This window comes from Seriola lalandi, unplaced genomic scaffold (genome assembly GCF_002814215.2).
Source record: "Seriola lalandi dorsalis isolate HSWRI2012SDOR001 ecotype SW California unplaced genomic scaffold, Sedor1 jcf7180002054686, whole genome shotgun sequence".
Taxonomy (NCBI): Eukaryota; Metazoa; Chordata; class Actinopteri; order Carangiformes; family Carangidae; genus Seriola; species Seriola lalandi.
In genome coordinates this window covers 1,449,875-1,471,026 of record NW_019525239.1, presented here as the reverse complement: position 1 = coordinate 1,471,026, position 21,152 = coordinate 1,449,875, and the positions used below count along the sequence as shown (strand labels likewise).

Below are 21,152 nucleotides of genomic sequence, written 5' to 3'. Positions count from 1 at the left end.
TCAAAGCATCAGCTGACTGGGCAGTACAAGAACATCTGGACTTCCGTAAACTTGGCTACATGCTGATTTTGAGTTGGGACTGTATTTGCTCCGTGACTTATGACTTTCATAAGTCCATGATAACACAAGTACAGACCGGACTGTGTTATTGAGGAGGCCCATTATTTTACCACAACAAAACACTGCGCTGCAGCACAACAGGATCTCTGCAGCCAATGATACACTCAGTGATAAATCACATTATTGAGGGACAATGAGATTTTGATATTGATGAAAATGTTGCAGATTGATGTTCAAAGTTAATCAAGTATATAAATAAGGTTTCCACATTAACAAGCCAGAGAGTCATGGCTGATCAATAGTGGTTTATTGAAATGTCCTCCGTAGAACAACAGGCTTCTTTTACACTGAGCCACACTGGTGTTCGTCAGAGATGAAGCTCCTTTTTAAAGTCCTTAAGCTCCTGAGATTTTTAGAATAAGACTATTTGCTGTTTATGAGTTCTTTGAATTTGGCCGATGTGCTGAGCTTCCTGTTATAACTTAGTCTTTTTTTTTTTTTTCACTTCACTCTTTTGGTGGATTTAATTTCCTCTATAATGACTTCATCAGAGGAATCTATTTGCCGTACCACCTTGCAGTATGGGAGCATAGCAGCAGATGATTTATGTCCAACTACATTGTTTGCGATTGTCATAAAGCTCCTGCTACAAAAGCAGACATTTATTACTGAGCCATGTTATTAACCCTTGAGGCCTGAGTGTAATGGGACAGTGTAGGTAATGAATGGGAGAAAATAGCGGAGGCTTCAATTCCAATGACTCACAGTTGTGAATAAATGTCTTACGCAGTATTTCAATTTGTTCACTGTTCACATTCTTCAGATATTCAGGATTAGGTTCGGTTTCAGCCAGTAAAATCTACCTTTACCATATAAGAATGGGAAGCTTCTCTTTGTCCGCCTCTGTCTGAAATCTGCCTAAACAGTTACCCAGTGTAGTATAAACAGACCTGTGCACACATCCATGTCTGTGTCCAATTTAGAGTGTGCTTGATCAGTAAAGTATCAATCTTGACGATTCTCATTTTGTTGTCTTCGGCGACACCCATGGCCGTACACGGAAATTGCAGGTTTGTTTTCGAACCACAAACTTTGTCTTAGTGACTCATGTTCCTTGTGATTTTGCTTGTGAGTCATCAATGGGTCATACGCTCAGTCATACCCTCATTGGATTTAAAAAAAAACTGCATATGTGTCATGCTAGAATTGAAAAGCTTGACAGGCTTAGCAACTGTTCCTAAGGGGGCGGGGCTTTGTGCAGAGTCAATTTGCTTTTTTTTTTTTCAGACCTGTGTAATATTATTGGATATCGGTTAATATAGGATCATAAAGCTGAAAATGTTGTTATTCGTTGTGCTCCTATTGACGCAAGCCACTGTTCACTGTAATGTTGAATATGATATGTGCAAAAATAATGTGCATGTTGTTCTTGCCTCTCTCCATCCTGCATGCAGGGTTTTGGGTTCGTAACGTTCGAGCATAGCGTGGACGCCGACAGGGCCAGAGAGAAATTACATGGCACCGTGGTAGAAGGTCGTAAAATAGAGGTGCATGTTCTCAAATATTTCTCTGGACTTCCTCCTTCTTCCCTGTCCTCCTTTTACCTCTTTTTGTGTGAACATGTGTGTTTGTGTGTTTGTGTTTGTGTGCGTGAGCGTTTGACAGTCTACTGCCCCACACTCCATCTTGCCATCTTTCTCATGACATCAAACTGAGTCTCATCATTTCCCTTTCCTTGTGCAGTCTCATTAACCCAAACACAAATAAATATCAACATGTGACTAGTTCAACATTATTGTATGTGAGAGACTTTGCTTGTTTTATTTTTTGTTTGTTTACTATTTTGTTCCTTTTTCCTATTTTACTTGATTTTGTACTGTCAAGGAAATTGGCCTTACCAAAGATTTAGAAGTGGAAATCCACTGTAGACAGCCCTAATAGACAGACATTCAGTATTTGTGTTTATAAAGGTGCAAAGATTGCTTTGGATTTTGGTCATGAATGTTCAAAAGCAAAGATGTTTTTTTTTTAATATGCGAGGAGCTTTTTCCAAAGAAAAAAAAGTCCTCAAATCTTACTTATCCATGGACAGAGGAAGTACTTAGGAATTTGAAGACACCTGGAGAGCGAAATGCAAGGTTCACAACTGACCTGATTCAGGAGCATGACATTACTTAAGTGCTATTTCACTTTCTTGTGTCCCCTCAATGGAGTAGACACAAGACGCCATCGGCCTTGAAGCATAACTCTGTCCATTTTTGATCTGAGTTTCAACAGAAAGTTGTTAATACCTTAAATTATGACTGGTGTAGATCACTTTCTACCAAATACCCAGTAGAGTCCATATCATCCACATTCCAACTGTGGACCATGGAGTCTGGACCATGTGGGATTTACTACATGGACGACACTTTGGAAGGGAATCACGTGAGTTCCTGATGGTTGGGCAGAATTGGCACTGAGCAGTAGAACAGGCTGGGGCTTTGAAGAGTTATTAAACCTACAAGTGCTTTAATGGACCACTTTGCTCCCATCTATTGCATTGCAGTTACAATCTCCCATCGGTCACCAGGCCATGCCCCCACCTGTTGTAACTACACATATAAAATCTTTTATTTCTATGATTGTACCCTGAAAATAATAGTATCCGGGTCACCTCCATCCATCCATCCATTCATCCATCCATCTACTTTTAATCAATTATCTAGGTCACAGTAGCAACACGCTAAGCAAGGTAGCCAAGAAGTTCTCCAGCTCTTCCTGGGGAATTTTGAGGTATTTCCACAGCAGATGGGGTATGTAATCCCTCCAGTGTGTTCTGTGTCTTCTCTGGGGTGTCCCAGTTGGACCTCCCCAGGATACCTACACAGGAAGGAGGGAAGGCCAGGACGAATCCTAATCAGTTCATCAGAGTTCCAAAGCATGTTAATTAGCTCCTCTTAATGCAAAGGGGTAGTGGTTCTACTCTGAGCTCCTTATGAATATTCTCACTCTGTTTCTAAGGGTGAGCCCAGAGCTCGCAACTGTAAGGTTTGAGGTGTGGATTGGACAATGGACAGGTTTGTATCAGGCGCAGCTCTGTTTTCACCACAACAGTCTGATACATCATCTGCATGTTGATCTCAGTTGATTTTACGCTCTATCTTAGATGATGAGACCCCGAGTTATTCAAATTCCTGCCATATTTATTAAGCAAGCAGATAGCATTGCAGATAACCTGCCATGTGTGGTGCATATCTTGCAACATCAATCTCAAGCAGAATAAATAATCCAACCAGCAGTTCCTGCAAAATATAATAAGCCTGGAGTTCTGTACAGTGTTACTTCTGGTACATGTCTTTTCGAGAAAGGTTATCCCCAGACACAAGTAATCCACCAACTAACCTCAGCAGGTCTTACATGCTAAAAGAGACTAGACTGTAGCTCATCTTAAGTGAATCCTTTATGACACACTGTAGAGATTTAGAAAGGCAACTGGACTTGCTTGAGGTTCTTTAAAACGTTTCACCTCTAATCCGAAAGACTTCGTCGGTTCACTTTCCTGCACTTTACTGACATGAAGTCAAATTAATTACATTTTACACAGCCTCCAAAAGTTTGACATTCATGTTTTCAGGGTAACCCAGATATAATATACACTGCTAAAAATTCAAGGGAACACTTCAGATCTTGATTAACTTATTATTCAAGTTGAAAATCTTATTGATGTACATTGTTTAATTTTTTGATAACAAAATGACATAACACTGGTCAATGGAAACCAAAATCATCAACACACTGAGGGCAGGATTCCCAATCACACCCAAAATCAAAGTAAGAAATTAAAATCACAGGCTGATCCAACTTGCGTGAATTTCATCATGGCAACTCATAATGTGACTCAGTAGTGTGTATGGCCCCCGCGTGGCTGTATGCACTCCTGGCAACGTCTGGACATGCTCCTGTTGAGTCAGCGGATGGTGTCCTGAGGGATCTGCTTCCAGACCTGGAGCACCTGGACAGTCTGTGGCGGTACTTGGTGGCGTCGGATGCACCGATACATAACATCACATAAGTGCTCAATTGGATTTAGGTCAGGGGAACATGAGGGCCAGTCAATGGCATAAATGCCTTCCTCATCCAGGAACTGCCTACACAATCTGGCCACATGAGGCCGGGCGTTGTCCCGCACCAGGAGGAACCCAGGGCCACTGCACCAGTGTGAGGTCTGACAATCGCTCTGAGGATTTCATCCCGGTCCCTAACAGCAGTCATGGTACCGCTGGCTGTGACATGGAGGTCTGTGTGACCCTACAAGGATCTGCCTCCCCAGACCATCACTGACCCACCGCCAAACCAGTCATGCTGGATGATGCTACAGGCAGCATAATGTTCACCACAGCGTCTCCAGACTCTTTCACGCCTGTCACATGTGTTCAGTGTGAACCTGCTCTCATCTGTGAAGAGAACGGGGCGCCAATGGCGGACCTGCCAATTCTGGTGTTCTCTGCGAATCAAGCTGCAGGGTGCTGGGTTGTGAGCACAGGTCCCACTAGAGGACTCAGACCCTCATGGAGTCTGTTTATGACAGTTTGGTCAGAAACATGAACACCAGTATCCTGCTGGAGGTCATGTTGTAGGGCTCTGGCAGTGCTCCTCCTGTTCCTCCTCACACAGAGGAGCAGGTACCAGTCCTTCTTGTGACCGCATGTATGGATGCAAAACACAAAACTACAGAAGAATCATTCAGGAAGGATCAGGAGAGAGTAACTGTCTGTGGCCACCACATGTTAAACCATTCCCTTTTTTGGGGGTTATCATGCTTTTGCCTCTCCATTGCACCTGTTTGCACCAAAGCAGGTGAAACTGATTCACAATCACTTGTTCTTCCTAAATGGACAGATTGATATTTATGTTATACAGTGACAATTAAGTGTTCCCTTAATTTTTTGGAGCAGTGTATAATGTGGTCAGGTCCTCAACAGCACCAGTTCCAGGCCACTAGATTCTGTAGAAGGAAGACAGTCATGTGGACCCATACAGGGACAATGTTGCCTACTCTCTCCCCCTCCCTTGCTCCATCTATCATTATTTTTGAATAACCCTGACAATATAGGTATAAAATGAAAACATCCGCATTTGTGAGATACAGACAATCCCTAAGGTGATACATTCACCTCTGTCTCTCCTTTGGACCTTCAGTTATTTATGACACCAGCTTTGACATTTAGTATCTTCTATTCTCTTAGATCAATGCAAGCATCTCATCACCATCCAGCTAGAGCGTTTCCAGCTTCATGCTTTTTCCTTCCCTCAACCCTTCTCCTATTCTTCCCAACACCCTTATTTCTTAGCTACATACTACTAGTACTATCCAGCTACCACAGTACAACCTGTGTTGTTGCAGTTGACCAAATGTCATTTTATGCCAACAAATTCTTTGAGGTCATTATCCTGGCATTGCAAAGGCACTTCAGTCCGCCACATTCTTGTTGCATACCATGAAGCTCAGTTCAGCTCTGCCACAATTTACTGACATGATCCAAAGCTCTCACATAAGCAGAGTTCACTTTTACAGTTTCCCTCTGACACTTTGTGCTCAGGATATGTAGATCCGCTGAAGAGCCAAAAGCTAATTATAACAATAATAATATCTTAGATTTTCATAGCGCTTTTCAAGGTATCCAAGGGTGCTTTACAGAGTAAGAAACACAATGTAAATAAATAAAACAAATAGATGAAAACAAGACGAGACAGAATAGGGATGGCAATGCTTGGAGGAGATTGTAGGAGATGAGGGAGCTAGAGGCCATAGGCCTTGGTGAACACGATGGTTTTTAGCAACTAAACTGGGCAATTGTCTCTCTGTCACACTTGACGCGAGAGAGTACAGGCTTCTACTCTGACCATATTCTGCAGGAATAAGCTTCATCAAGGCAAAGGGACCTACTTGATTCCAAGGTTTAGTCCAAGTAGCTTTCCTTTCATTCCCATCCATGGCACCAGTAAATGCACTAAAATTCTCCAGTGTCACACTTTAAAGGTTCTATTCATTAAGGCCTCCCAACCACCCAATACTCCATAACATTGGCATAATGGCAGCTTCCATTTCCTCTTTACATAGTAGTTTTCCTTGACAAATTGAATTGACTGAAACAAGCACATTTTCCAACTATTTTTTTTGCAGTTCAGATTCACGTCGACAAGACAGTGAACAACATTTCCAAAAGGCATGGTTGACCACACTCACCATGCTACATACCACTCATCCTCTCATTGCTGGAATCCATGCTCCTCTTGTCCTTGTTCCCTTTTCTGAGTTGTCCATACACCTTGACACACTGGCTTGTCTACCTACCAACACCCTTTACCCTTTAATAGCAACCAACTGGAACACTTGTTTCCTTTTTACAATGTAAGCCGTTACTCTGATCTCAGGCTCTTTTACAGCCATGCACCTGGTATTAATATGTGATCTGTGTCTGGATCAGAAAGAAACACAATAATGCAAGGTGTGATCACACACAGCAGGCAGGTCAAACTGAAAGCTTTTGGATCAGACAGAACCACACTTGAAAAGGCCAGATTACTGCTGTATCCTAATTCAGGGGCCGCATCCTTCAGAGGCTGCATTCGAAGACTGATTGAGTCACAATGGCGCGACTAGGCTGTCCCATTTCAAAGGCTCAGTCAAATGTGCCCCCAGGAAATGTATCCATATTTTCCTGAGCAACAAAGGCTCCAACAGATAAATCGTTTGTGGCCCCAACTATCCCAAGATTCTTTGCACACAAGTAATGAAAATAATATGGCAGCAAACAACACCGACAGAGAGCCTGAGGATTATACTGTTAAATATAAGTGTTGGGCTTCAGCTCAGTTGAACAGCTAATAGTACAACTCTTAAAACCAAGGACCTTAAAACCTCAAGTTAGGAGTGGTGCTTGGTGACGTAACAGTAAGGCCAGACCGTCTCATTTTGGTTCAGCCTTTGCTGTCTGTGACGGCCATGAAGACCACGTCACGACACAGTTTGCATCTCTGCCTTTCCTATGTCAAGCTGCCAGTCAGAACGGTACAGACGAGCTCTTCTGCTGCAAAGGAAACATAACTAGACCACTCGCAGCAGCATCATTTAGAAGGCATTCAGACCAGTGTTGAAACAGACCTGTGTTATAACAGAGCACCATACCCATGGATGTACTGGCAATTATCACTACATCAGTGTGATACTGAAGAAAACTTAAAAATGTGACGATTCTCAGGCAAGTTCTGAGTAACTTTTATCTACGATTGAAGTGGATTTATTGTTTAGCGGATCATTATTTGCAATGGACGTTTAAGATGTGTATAAGAGACAGCTGTAATGTTAATCCCATCCAAATTGGGAATTCCAGAGGCTCGTAATTCTTAGATAACAATCTCGTTAATTCAGAAAAACAGGGCAAATGTAATGAATGCATGCTGTATTGAACAAACTATCAGATCAAAGGTTCCTCAAAGTCCTAATGCAAGATCCGTTCTTTGGAAGTGAAACAGGGAGAAGTCATCAAGCCTTATTTCTGGAATCTACAAAACCATTAAACCATCTAAATTCTGCCTTGTTTTTTTCAATAACAAGCTGAGTGCCTTTGCATTTACAATAACAAAAACTTTATTAATTAAAGTTCAATCATGTTATCTAATCTACCTTCTTCTAATCTAACAAGTTTAGTTTTGGAATCTTTTCTCCCCTGGCTTTTTCAAACCCTGAAACCCAAGCTCAACCCTCATCACCATCAGTTCATCTGCCCAGCTTCCTGCTTCCCTACTGAATTAACACTACGATCTGACAGCTGCAGGATTTTGCACAATTTAAGGTAGCGAGGCACAGGAAATAGTGCGGTAGGGACAGTAAGCTACGGCCCTGGTAGCATCAAAACTGCATAAAATGAACTTTCGATAACATTCATTTACATCTTTTTGTGTTTCATTACAGATCAATGAAACTATGTGTTAGGAAAAAAATAACAATTAGTCAACATGTAGTCAACTCCATAGCGAAGAGGGTTTCGGTCCAGTCATGGATGATGACAGCTTGTCTGGACAAAATGGTCGGAGTTATGCTTTAAGAGAGTAGCTGACTGCTTGTACAGAGAGAGCTGAAAGAAAGAGTTTGTGCAGTGGAATGATTGCAAAGTTTTCTTGGCCACCTGAGTAAGATGCTGCTTATTCCTTTCTCATCCCCTCCTCCCCCACCATCCTTCCAACGGTAGCTTGTTTAGGGCCCCCATCCAACACAGTTACAACGGTAACAGTACACAAACAAGTGGGAGGGGCCAAAAGGTTTGGGAATGGTAAGTGTGGGCGAGCAAGCCATTCTGCCAGCATTTCCTCTCACTCTTCCTCTCTCTTTGGAACGTTTGCAACGCTAAAACTCACGTGACATTTCTTTTTGAATTGTGGTTGAGTTGATGCTGTATATTGACATACATATTTTCTTGCGTGTCGGCGTGAGTGTCCATTCACTAAGTGTTCTCCTGAAGCTGCGTGTGCGAGCGATACTGACTGAGATATGAATTCGTTTGCACATCTGAGACTGTTGGAAACCCATTTATTTATTTGTTTTCTTTTACTTTGGAGGACGATGCACCCTTATTTTTGATTTACCCTATTAGCTGTTGTTTGGATTTGGAATGATTTGACTGGTTGATTGATTGACTTGGTTGGTTTATTTCAGTACATCTATGTTCTTTGGTTGTTTTTTGATCTTACGATTTATTCTTGCGATGAATTCGAGAGGCTGTTGTCTGAGTGTGAATGCTTTGTGTTGCTTTCGTCACAACAGTTCTTCTCACGTTTTAAGGTCGACTGGATGTTGCATAATGCTCCCAACATTTTCTCTTCTCCCCTAACTCCACTGACATTTTTCTTTGTCTGTTTTTTCCTCCTCCTTTTCCTCCCCACCGCATGCATCTGTACATTTACAAAACATCATTTTGCCAAGTGCATCTGTTGTTTCTTTACTTTTGTCCGTATGTTACTGAAATGTCACTAGACCTGGGGAGAGCATGCTGGAAAACGTCATAAGATAGTAAATATGCAAATGAGAAAGAAAACGGATTTGTTTTGGATGTGTTTTTAAGTGCTTCTGAATGCAATTTTGAAAACACATAAGTGACATGGGTGTTTGCCATGACACAGTGTACTGCTTTCTTTGTTTACAACATCAGGAAACGTTGCATGCAGATTTACTCTAACAAGTATACAGCTCTTACTACGGACGCATATATATCATCACTTATGGAGCTCTCTCTTCACCTGCTGTAGGTCAACAATGCAACAGCCCGAGTAATGACAAATAAGAAGACTGTCAACCCATATGCAAATGGTAAGTCAATGTTTACAGCGCATATACAACATATTCAACCCCTGAGGGAACGATCTTAACACTGATCAACAAAAAAAGGTCCTTTAATGTCAAAGTGAAATCATCCCTACACTGATCTAGATCACAACAGACATGTTTGTGCTCACCAAAATCATCACTGGCGCAGCCAAAGGGTTTTAGAAATCACATAATAGCCTGCGTCTCTAGTTAAAATACAGCTGTATCTGGAAGGTCAAACTTTTGGTGAGTTATTATCCTCCACCATGAAGATGAAGAGACATCCCAAGCGACCTTGCCAAGAAGCTTGAGTCAGGGGATGGAAACAAGAATGTTTCCAAGTGACTGAACATCTCTTGCAGTCCTGTTAAAGCAGAGTAGGGGACTCTGGCTTTCTTACTTCCAAGGTTCATGGAGAAGGGAAAAAAGTCTGAGGAGGTAATAACTCCAGCAACAGTTTAAACAGGGGTTTGGCCACATATTACTCCAGTAAGAAATACATCACATTTTCCCCAAAACAAAGAAAAACTGCCAACCAGAAAAGAACACTCAAGCTTACCGTCAACTGAAGCAAGAAAAGATCCTGGAAGAGCCACCCACTCATGTTATGTCCCATCTAGGGGTGTCAAAAACACAGCTGGAGTACCCCATCCTCCCCATGTCCCGAGTAGCCACAGGGACACATTTCTAGACTGTTAACCGATTTGTGAACCGATTTATTACTTAATAATAATAACAATCTTTTTTTATACCGCACTTTTCAAAAGCTACATTACAAAGTGCTTGACAAAGAAAGTGAAAAATAAAATCCATTAAATCAATAGATTTCAAAGAGAAGAAAAACAGATAAAACAATTCAGTCAATCAGGTGTATAAAAACTAATAGATAGTAACTTTATAAAAATAAAACCAGCAAAAGCTCTCAGATAAAAGGATGTTTTAAGAAGAGTCTTAAAAGAGGTTACTCAGCTGACCTGGTTTCCTCGGGCAGATCATTCCGAGCGAAGTGTTTCCAACGGGAGGAGAGTGTATTCCAGCCTCAGGGTGGACAAAGGCCAAAATAACAAACAAAACAAATCTATCTAGAAACAAAACAGCAACATAATCTGCCCAAATATACCTAAAACCAATCTTCTTAACTAACAAAACCAGGAGGTCAAAAGAAAAAGGCGGTCCACCCCTACCAACTCTCAAACACCCTACACATGCCAAAAGTTACAGAGAGGCAGCAATAGTGTGGCTACAACATCTTGGTTCCTTATATTTGGAGAAAAATCTGACAGGAGCCAATCAGCTGTGTCAATGCTGCCCACCAATCACAGGCACACACCAGGATGAGCCATACCTATTTAGATACACTCGCTAATTCACACGGACAGACCCTTGTACCCATGTGCAAGGGTCTGTGGCCCCGTGTACACATGTACACATGGGAGACTCTCGAGTCAGCTGAGAGAAGCTTCGACGGGAGCAACTCTGAGGTTTTTTGGCCATCAAATAAAACGCCATTTGCGGTGTTCATCATCATAACATAGCAATCACAGATCCAGACTCTACAGCTCTGCGGTAGAAAGAATTAGAAGAAAACACAAAATTATGAGAGAGAGAAGGAGTCAAGTCAGTAACATGTATTATGGGATATGAGTACTATGCGTGAGTACAGAAGCGGTTCTGTCTCAGGACAAATGTAAGCCTTTTAGAAGAGTTCGTCAGCTTTTGGAAGTCGCGGCTCCTCGTCTTTCCTGTTCTCCATCCAGGGCTACAGCAGCTGATTAATGTGGTTTTCCAGGAGAGAGATTTGTCTGGCTTCTCAAGTTGGAAATTTGTCATGGAAAACTATTTGCTAATGTACAGCAGCAAGGTCAAAGTGGTTGAGGTAACTAAATAGGGTTCCCCTCATCACTCCTAACGTCTTGGGACAGTTATCTGGACGATATCCTGATCATCGCCCCGCTCAGAGCTCATTCAAAGCTAACGTCGTCATTCTCTTGCTCTAACTCTGCTTATAAATGATCTGATTCGTGAACGGCACAGAAACTCTTCATCATCAGTATCATCGGGTGAGACACGTCTGGATCTCCAGAGCTGCTGTTGTCAAAACTCGCCGATATCACAGAAAATGCAGCTTTGTACTAAACCCAACACCCAGGTGACAGGACGCTAATGTAGATGTCATTGTATCTGTGTTAAAGTGACAACAGTGCCTGCAGCGTCATGACACAACACAAACACAACATTACCCAGCATCACTTCAAGCCAGCATCCCAGGATTAAGAAAGATAACAGTTTTTATTATCACTTTTGACATTTTGACACTAGAACGTGGTTGAAGACAGATAGTTTGAGGAATACCGGGGAGATGATTGCTTCAATGAATTAAATGAATGAATTACGCTGGATAGTCCCAGGTCGGTAATGTTCTGGAGTCGGTGAGTCAGACTCTATATCTATTGAGAGTCTGCGGCTGGACTTGAAAACAGCTGTTCACCTGCGATCCCCATGCAACCTGACAGAGCTGTGAAGAAGAATTTGGAGGACTTGTGGTGTCCAGATGTACAGAGCTAATAGAGACAGATCCACTATCAAGGCTGCAGCTGCTGTCAAAGGTGCTACTAAGTACTGACTTAAGCAAACAGCTATTTTATATTTTAGATTTACAATTAATTTAAACTTAATCAAAGTCTGTTTTCACTTTGACATTTAAGTGTCCTTTTCTTTTGATTGGTGTCTAAAAAGCTCATTAACTCTAATTCGATTCAATGTCATCTTCCTAGGAAGTAAAAGTACTGTAAGTACTGTATGTCTGAATTACAAATAAAAGCTTCCAGCTGTGGATTTCAGGCCTATACACACCCATAGACCACAGTAAAACTTGGCTGTTGCATTTGTGACATCACAGCCTGGATTTTAATTTCCTGCATTCTAGTTCCAGCCCGTCCACATCTCAGAGTTCTTCGGTAATTCAAAAACATCTGTAGATGTGCTCATTGACGCCTTTTCCACTAATTTGGAAAAAAAAAAAATATAGCCCCTAAGAGCTTTGGATACAGGATTACAAAATGACACCTTTCTGTGCAAGAGTCAAGAGACATGTTACAAGACACACAAAAATGTCAATAAGGATGAGTCGTACATTCATGGTCTCCAGATGATGTATCTTAATAACTTTGGTGATTCCCTTACTTTTCCTCTGGCACCAACACTTGGTTCACATTAAAGATTTGGAGTGAACTGTCTCAACAAATATTTGTTTGTTTGCCATGAAGTTTGTTTCAGATGTTCATGTTCCCCTCAGGACCAACACTAATAACTCTGATGAACCTTTAGCTTTTGATGTAGTGTCATCATCAGGTGAAAATCTCTAATTTCCATTCTAATACCTTCTAACACTTACATCGCCATCTAATTTGTGTTTATTGCTAATTAGCACATTTTAACATGCTAACTCGCTAAACTAAGGTCTTGAACCTGTACATGCTAACCATTATACCTGCTTAAGGTATGCATGTTAGAATTGTCTTCGTGAGTATGTTGCCATGCTAGCATTAGCATTTAGCCCGAACCTCAATACAGTGACACAAGGCTGCTAGCATGGTGGCAGCCTCTTGGTCTTGTTGAAGTTTAACCCCTTTTCTGCTGTAGCAGTTTTGGGCCTATTTTACAAACCACCTTTTCATGTAAACAGCTTGAAGTGAAGAAGACACATGTACAATTAAATGTATACGCATACATCACTGCATTTATCTATCTCATAAGATATATAAGACAGTCATTCACATACAAAAGAATAATTTTTTTGTCAGTGAACTTACTCAAATATAAATTATGATTCTTCCCATATGTCCTGTCCATAAGTGTACCAAATTTCAGGTTGATGTGTAAAAGTACTGGGGCCTTACAGAACAATCAGTAAGCAGCCTGACTAGGCTTATTTTTTGTGGTAAACCAAATCCAAAACCTTTATAAAGTGGCTAAGATGTGCTTCTCAGTATTGTAAGAAATACTAGATAATAAATAATTACAATTATTATTATTACTATTTTTTTTTTAACAGATCATTTCTTGGTGCTAATGGCAGAAATGTTTATAAATAAGTTACTACCTACCATAACATGAGAGAATCATACAGCGAATGAAGAGGTGGATATCTAAGTGTCCAAAATGTCTCCAAACTACGATGGAGTCTTAGATTTTGAGGAAAAAAAAGACATTTTGAGAATAAAGTCATAATATTACGAGAAAAAAGTTGTAATTTTACCAGAATAAAGTCATAATATTTATAAGGAAAAAGTCGTAATATTACCAGAATTAAAGATGTAAAATTCTGAGAGATAATAAACATAAATTGTCGGAATATTACACCTACTAATCAAACAGGTGAAAGGACAGTCAGTGTCAGCTGCTGTTTGTCTGCCTAATAACAGAATAGCCTCAGTTTCTTCACAATCTTTTCAATGTCCTGATACTGATGATAATGATGATGAGCCTGAAGCCTGAACATGAAGTATCTCCTTATTTGTGAAACCAGCTAAAGTAGAACTTCACAGGACGCTCCATGCTCCACATTTTAAAGCTTCTGATATTTCCCCTCTAAAACAACACGTGACCTAAAATTTATTCTCATTATATTTTGACTTTTATTCTTGTAAGATTTCAAATATTGTTCTTATAATATTCTGACTGTATTCTCGAAATTTTAGAATTGTATTCCTAATACTCCGTCGTACCAAACAACAACATGAAGCAGTATCGTCCATTTTTAGCAAATCGTTAAAAAATCTAAAGATCATCTGCCTGAAATTCAGCTCTCTCTCTGGGCCTCTGCAGGTCAGGTCTCTCTGTGCAGCAGGGCAGAAGCAGAGAACACAACACAACATACTTCTATTTGAATTATATAGGCCTATTCAATTTTACTAGAATAACATACATATACATTTTTTTTCATATTAATTTTCATGAATCTTAAACATGTCTGTCTTCACATTTTCCCATTTTATAATATATCAACTGAGAGGCTTTGGGATGAATATATATTTCTGTAACATATGTCTGCAATATAACCCATACATATTTGTATCACCTATATGTCAATATATGAAAATGTTCCAATTACTAATAGGTTTCACATATAATAATCACGCATGTGCTTTTATTTTATATGTACATATATTTCATATATGGAAATTCAATATATGTACATATATTACACATCTGAAAATGAGCTGTATATGAATATAGTTTGTATCAAACAATTTTATATTTACATTTTATATATGTCTATAATATAGACAATATATATCGGGGGAATACTCTCAAAACTAAGTCTGTTAATTAAATGTTAATGTGTTCTTAATATATGAATACATGTCCAGGTAGATAATAAAACACTGATCCCCTTCCTGTCTCTCTCCTCCTGACTGTCTGTGTCTTCTTCTGTGTCTTATTTCAGGCTGGAAGTTAAATCCAGTGGTCAGCGCTGTCTACAGCCCCGAATTCTATGCAGGTAAGAGGACATGCCCTTCTCCATCCGTCACCATCTTCTCTGTCCTTATCTTCCACCTCCTCATTCTACCTGTTCTTCAATTTTTTTTCTCCCCGACATCTTTATTTCGTCCTTCTCCTTTTCATTTTAACCTTTGTCACCCCTTCCTCCTCAGCTTACCTTCCAAGCAACATGCAACCAGGCAATGTCTGTATACAGCCTGAGAACAGTGCTGAGTGGCACAAACACAACAACACAATCCGTCATTTTTGCTGCAAAACAAACATACATCCTGCAGCCCCCCCCCCCCACCCACAAGCTGTCTGCAGCGTTCACCCCCCCAACCCTTAACCATCACCACCCAGCCCCCACCCTGTCATTAACCATGGCCATTAAGTTGAAAAATACCTGGATTTTGTGATAAGAGGAACAAAGACAGATAGAAGTGTGGCAGAGGAAGAGTGAAGGAAAGTAAAGGACAAGAGAGAAGGAAATCTAATTGTCCATTTCTGCAAGGACATTAAAAGGTATGAAATATATTTTGTAAATTAAAATCAATATTTTCAATTTCTCCAGACAGTCGTTTGTCTAATTCACCCCCACGTTCTTTTAATTACAAAATGGCTTTGTATTGATTTACCTTTGTCTCACCTTTCAAGTACCCAAAATGCCATTGGGGCATGTGTGTGTATGTGTGTGTGTGTGTGTGTGTGTGTGTGTGCTTGTGTGTTTGTGTTTGTGACTGTACAAGCTTTTTAGTAATTTCTGCTATTATGTTATTAACAGGCTCTTACAGCCAATCAGGGCAGATGCTAGGACGTCCTCTTGTGGTTGATTGGTTCAGAGGTTTTGATAGAACAGCAGATTAAGACTATGTCCACATTAAGTCATTAAAATATTAAAACAAGACTAGGTCTAAACCTAGTACATGTCTGGACCGCCTCTGGTCAAATCACGATTTTATAACTGCGACGTCCTCTGACAAAATCACCAAACACATCAATGAAAGACAAAGACTGAGCTGTGATTTCAGCTGGATTTACTGTAACATGATCACTCAGAGAGAAAGTTGAAACAGACACAATAACTCTCTTTTTTAAGTTATTTTTTCAGGCTTATGCCAGAGAGAGAGAGAGAGAGAGAGAGAGAGAGAGAGAGAGAGAGAGAGATGCCACAGGCCAGACTTGAACCAGACTTGGTGGTGGTGGTGGTGTGATGGTGTGGGGAATGTTTTCCTCTTAACACCAATCAATCATGGTCTGATTGTCACAGTCTGAGTATTGTTGCTGACCATGTTCATCCTTCATGGCCACAGTTCACCATCTTCTAATGGCTCCTTCCAGCAGGATCATGCTCCATGTCACAAACTGGTTTCATCAACATGACAGTGAGTTCTGTGAACTTCAGTGACTTCTTTTGCCACAGCAGAAAGTTTAGTTGCAGCATCTTCACTTTCACTCACTCTCAGCTGCAGCCTCCTGGCCTCAGAGCAGTTGTGAATCTTTGGCATCTTTTTTGCTGCCAGCACATGCTCCAGGGTAACTGAGGTGGAACCATCCATTGTTGAATATAACACGGGAGCTGGACATACATACTGAAGCCATGGGCCCAATACAGTGTCAGGACCATTTCAATGCAATTCATCAGGAAGGTTTTCAAAGGTTGAGGAGGGCTCACTCCCACACAAACGTCAGTGCATCCATTTTCAGCAACAACCCAGTTTGACTGTTTAGTGCTGCTTATCCTTACCACATATAACCACATGCACTAACATGTCAGTGCAGCATTGTTCAGTATCCTTATGTCCTCACCCTCTATGTGTATACACCAAGCACCTTTTCATTTAGTCCGTATCAGCAGCAGAGTGGAGGAACGTCAGTGTGACTTTAAGGGTTGTGGGCCACTCGGCCCTAAAATCAAGGTGACAAAAGATGAATAGGAACAATTACCAGCCTCACTCCTCTCCTTGTCTCTCTTTGAGAAACTCTTATCCTTTGGCTCAAACCTTCCATTTTTCATCCGGTCAATGAATGATTCACTGTTTCTATTAGCATTTTATTAGATCTCCTTTTGGAAGAGATGTATAATTAGGGTTGGAAATGGCACCTCGATCTCCTTCTCAACCTTCACTCACCCCGGCTCTCAAATTAAGCTTTGTGTCAGTCGCCCCCCATTAAGATTAATGATAAGTTATTAACAATACCACTGCAATAGCTCCACTCTGCTGCCACTGTCTCTTTACTCTTTCTTTCTCTTCACTTTTTTTGTGTGAAGTGGAAACAGGAGAACACTTTACACATTCTCTCCAGGACTCAAATGCTAATGTTGTCTAAAGGTGTAGAGCTGAACACGACTTAAATAAGCTGCAGATAATTTGTGTTCTTATTTTGGGGATTTTGTGACAACACAGAAGTTGTTCAGTAATTCCAGTTCTCTGTCTCCCAGTCCCAGGTTTTCCCTACCCAGCAGCCAGTGCAGCAGCAGCGTACAGAGGAGCCCACCTACGGGGTCGAGGACGGACCGTGTACAACACATTCAGGGCAGCTGCCCCACCCCCCCACATCCCAGCTTACGGAGGGTGAGCATCCTTCCTTGCTCTTCGTTTTCTCCCTCTTTTGTCTCTCTTTCTTTTATCCAATGGCAAGTTCTGAATCTCTGTGCTCAGAGTTAGCGGGGCGATGCATGCCAGTCTCACTTCACAGCAGTAACACCCCCAACCCCACCCACCCACTTGCACAGAATGCTGACTGTGTTGACACAGGCATGCTCCAGGACATGTGCCTTTGAACGGCCTCATGGGAAATGACTGTCAATTTGGAATTGTATTGTGGTGTCACTGAGAGATGCTGTCTTTATGGAGGAATGGGAGGTCCTCCACCTTTGGAGTTTACCTTGTTGCCCCCGAAAAAAAAAAAAAAATTTAAAGAAACCATCTTCCTGGCCCCAGCAGCAGCCTGAGCTGACCCTCCATGGCTGAATGCTCTGGACACAAGCCAAGGAGAGAGCTGTGTATTCTGGGCAGTCAGATCTGATTTGCCATTATTCTGTTGGTTCTTTTTATTTATGTCGCCCTTTATGACTGCAGGCAAATGGACACTAAGGAGGCTGGCTGGGAATCTATTAAAGGATGGGAGCAGATTTGATCTCTCCTGGTTTTGACTTTAGACGCAACACAAACTTTAACTGAATCTCAGAAAATTGCAGAAGATTAACGTTCTTCCAGGCATAAGTATGGGAAATATTTTGTAATATTTACAACTTACAATTACAGGTAAGACCATTGTATTAATGTTTCAAACCCAAGCAAACTGTTGCTATACCACTTGTTTGGGGGTGTCCAAACCTTAATCAGTGGGGTCAGACCCTGCAACCCATAATTCGACCCTGCCTATAATGGGAAGGTAGCACACACAAGGGCTGTGGTGAGATGCTGATCACTGGACACTGACTTGAGAGCTTGCTGGCCTGAAGGCCCAAATGTTGTCTGTCCTAATAAAAGAAAAATGCACATAGAACCAGAGTGTAATACTTTTTCCCTGCTCTGATATTAAAAGCCCACCAGTGTAGAAAAGGATTAGACCATCTGAACTTCTGAAAGGCTTTTAATGTTATGTGTGTGCAGGAAGTGTCGAGTTTCAGCTTCACCTGAAACCTCGAAAAACAACACACAGATTGAATATCAGGGTTCAAATTACGGGGGGGATTGAGGAGGTAACCCTAACCCTCAAAAGAGGTAAAAACAACAGTTCAGGGGGTTTGAAATATTTATATATATTTCTTACCTTTAATTATAAATATTATAATATATTTCTCATATTCATGTTTGGAAGAATATTGTATACATTTTCAGACACCCATACAGTGGACCGTACCATTTCTTAAGCGTGGTATTAGCTGAATGTCTCCTTCAGTGTTGCCAACTTAGTGACTTTATCATTAGATTTAGCAACTCTTTTTTTTCTTTTTAAATGCTTAGCAACAACTCTAGGACAAGTTACTTTCCAGAGAGTCATCAGTACTGCACTGCAGGCGAGAGGCACCTGTCTCTGTGTCTGCTGTGTTCAGTGGGAGGCAGAGAGGCGTCCGCATGGCAGATGACAAAGCTGCACATGTTCAGGCTGTATTCTGTTATTTGTTACTTTCTCTGTGAGTGATCATGTTCAGTAAATCCAGATGAAATCACAGCTCAGTCTTTGTATTTAACTGATGTGTTTGGTGATGTTAGATGTTTTATTTATCCCCAAGGGGAACTTTATGTGTCCATTAGTGTAGTTGATAATAGCAATAATAATAAAAACAGTTGATAATAAATAAACAACAATAATTAGATTAGTCCACTTTCTTTGGCTGAGGTGTTGTATAGCCTGATGGCAGTGGGAACAAAGGATCTCCTGAACCTCTCTGTTCTGCAGCGCAGTGAGATGAGATGTTTGCTGTAACTGCTTCTCTGTCCTGCCAGAATGTTGTGGAGAGGATGGTTGGTAATGTCCAAGATGGCCTCCATCTTACATTGCATGCGTCTCTCCACAAGAGTCCTGAGTGAGTCCAGACTCCTGCCAAGCACAGACCCAGCCTTTTGACCAGCTTATCCAGTCTCCCTGTGTTCATGTCAGACATGCTGCTGCCCCAGCAGACTGCAGCATTAAAGAGTTACACTGGCCACCACTGACTGATAAAACATATGCACCATTTCACTGCAGAGGTCCAAGGACCTGAGCCTCCTGAGGAAAAAGAGCCAGTTCTGCCCCTTCAGGTAGATGTCATCTGTGTTCAGGGACCAGTCCAGTTTACTGTCCAGGTGCACACCTAGGTATGTATAAGTGTGCACCACCTCAATGTCCTTCTCTCGAATCTTGACTGGCTGAAGGGTGGGCCTAGACCTCTGAAAGTCCATGACCATCTCCTTGGTCTTGGAGGTGTTCAGAAGGAGGCAGTTCTTGTCTCTCCATTCACTGAAGGCCATTGTCAGATCCCTGTACTCCTCTTCCTGTCCGTTCCTTATACACGCAACAATAGCTGCGTCATCCGAGTATTTCTGGATGTGGCAGGATTCAGAGTTGGATTTAAAGTCGGCTGTATACAGGGTGAACAGGAACGGAGCCAGAACAGTCCCCTGTGGAGCCCCAGTGCTGCTCATCACTGTCCCTGAGACACAGTTACCCAGCCTGACGTACTGTGGTCGTCTTGTCAGGTAATCCACAATCCAGGACGTCAAGCAGGGATCCACCCCCATCCCTTCGAGCTTGTCTTTAAGGATGGGGGGTTGGATGGTGTTAAATGCACTTGAGAAATCAAAGAACATAATCCTCATGTAACCACCTGGCTCATCCAAGTAAGAATGGGCCGGTGGAGCATGTAAAGGACGGCATCATCCACTCCAATATGTTCTTTGTAGGTGAACTGTAGGGGGTCTAGTGCATGTTCAATCTGTGGCCTCAGAAGGTGGAGAAGCAGCTGCTACAGGGTCTTCATGATGTGTGATGTGAGGGCCACCGGTCTGTAGTCATTTATCTCAGCCGGTCGTCCTACGTTAGGTACCAGAAGAAGACATGATGTTTTCCACAGGACCAGAACCCTCCCTGTTTGAAAGCTTAAGTTAAAGATCCTCTGGAGAGGCTCAGTCAGCTGGGCTACACAGCCCTTTACCAGCCTCTGACACACACCATCCGGGCCTGTTGCCTTTCCAGGGTGTAGCCTCTTGAGCTCCGCCCTCACCTCCTCGGCTGTTAAGGGCAGGAGGCTTGACCCCAGTGTGGAGGGAGTTGCAGCTGAAGTGTCAGGTTCTGGAGGAAATGCCGTAGGAGAAGCTGCAGCTGAAGCAGTGGGAGAGATAACAGGTGAGGCTGTGTCACACCTGTTGTAGAACAGGTTGAACTCATTGGCCTTGTCCACATGTCCTGATGTTGCCTGGCTGTTCTTCTCTTTAAAGCCAGTGATGGTCCTCATCCCCTTCCACACCTCTCAGGTGTTGTTGTGCTGCAGCTTCCTCTCTTTCTTTTTGTAGTCCTCCTTCTCCTGCTTTAATCTCCTCTTCAGTTGCACACACCTGAGCTTCTCCCTGTCTCCATCCCTGAAGGCCTCCTTTTTCTGTTTGAGGAGGGTCTTGATGTCACTGGTGATCCAGGGTTTGTTGTTTGGAAAGCATTGTACAGTCCTTGCTGGTATTACAGTGTCAATACAGAAGTTAATGTAGTCTGTGGTACATTCAACCATTCTATCAGGCTCAGGGTCCTTGCTGTTATCATTTTCCTGTGACTCCAACAG

The 21,152-nt window shown here is 41.8% G+C and overlaps 1 protein-coding gene across 8 annotated transcripts in view; it reads left to right on the top strand.

The window, feature by feature from the left end:
* Positions 1 to 21,152, top strand: part of rbfox1 (RNA binding fox-1 homolog 1) — a 202,999-nt gene that overhangs the window by 140,547 nt on the left and 41,300 nt on the right. For 7 of the 8 annotated variants that reach the window (XM_087178384.1, XM_023422889.2, XM_023422888.2 and 4 more), the window contains exons 5-8: positions 1,515 to 1,607; positions 9,349 to 9,409; positions 14,856 to 14,909; positions 17,334 to 17,466. In XM_087178384.1, coding sequence (XP_087034510.1) covers positions 1,515 to 1,607; positions 9,349 to 9,409; positions 14,856 to 14,909; positions 17,334 to 17,466 — 341 coding nt within the window. The remainder of the gene's footprint in view (positions 1 to 1,514; positions 1,608 to 9,348; positions 9,410 to 14,855; positions 14,910 to 17,333; positions 17,467 to 21,152) is intronic. The other variant, XM_087178385.1, reaches the window with a different exon arrangement.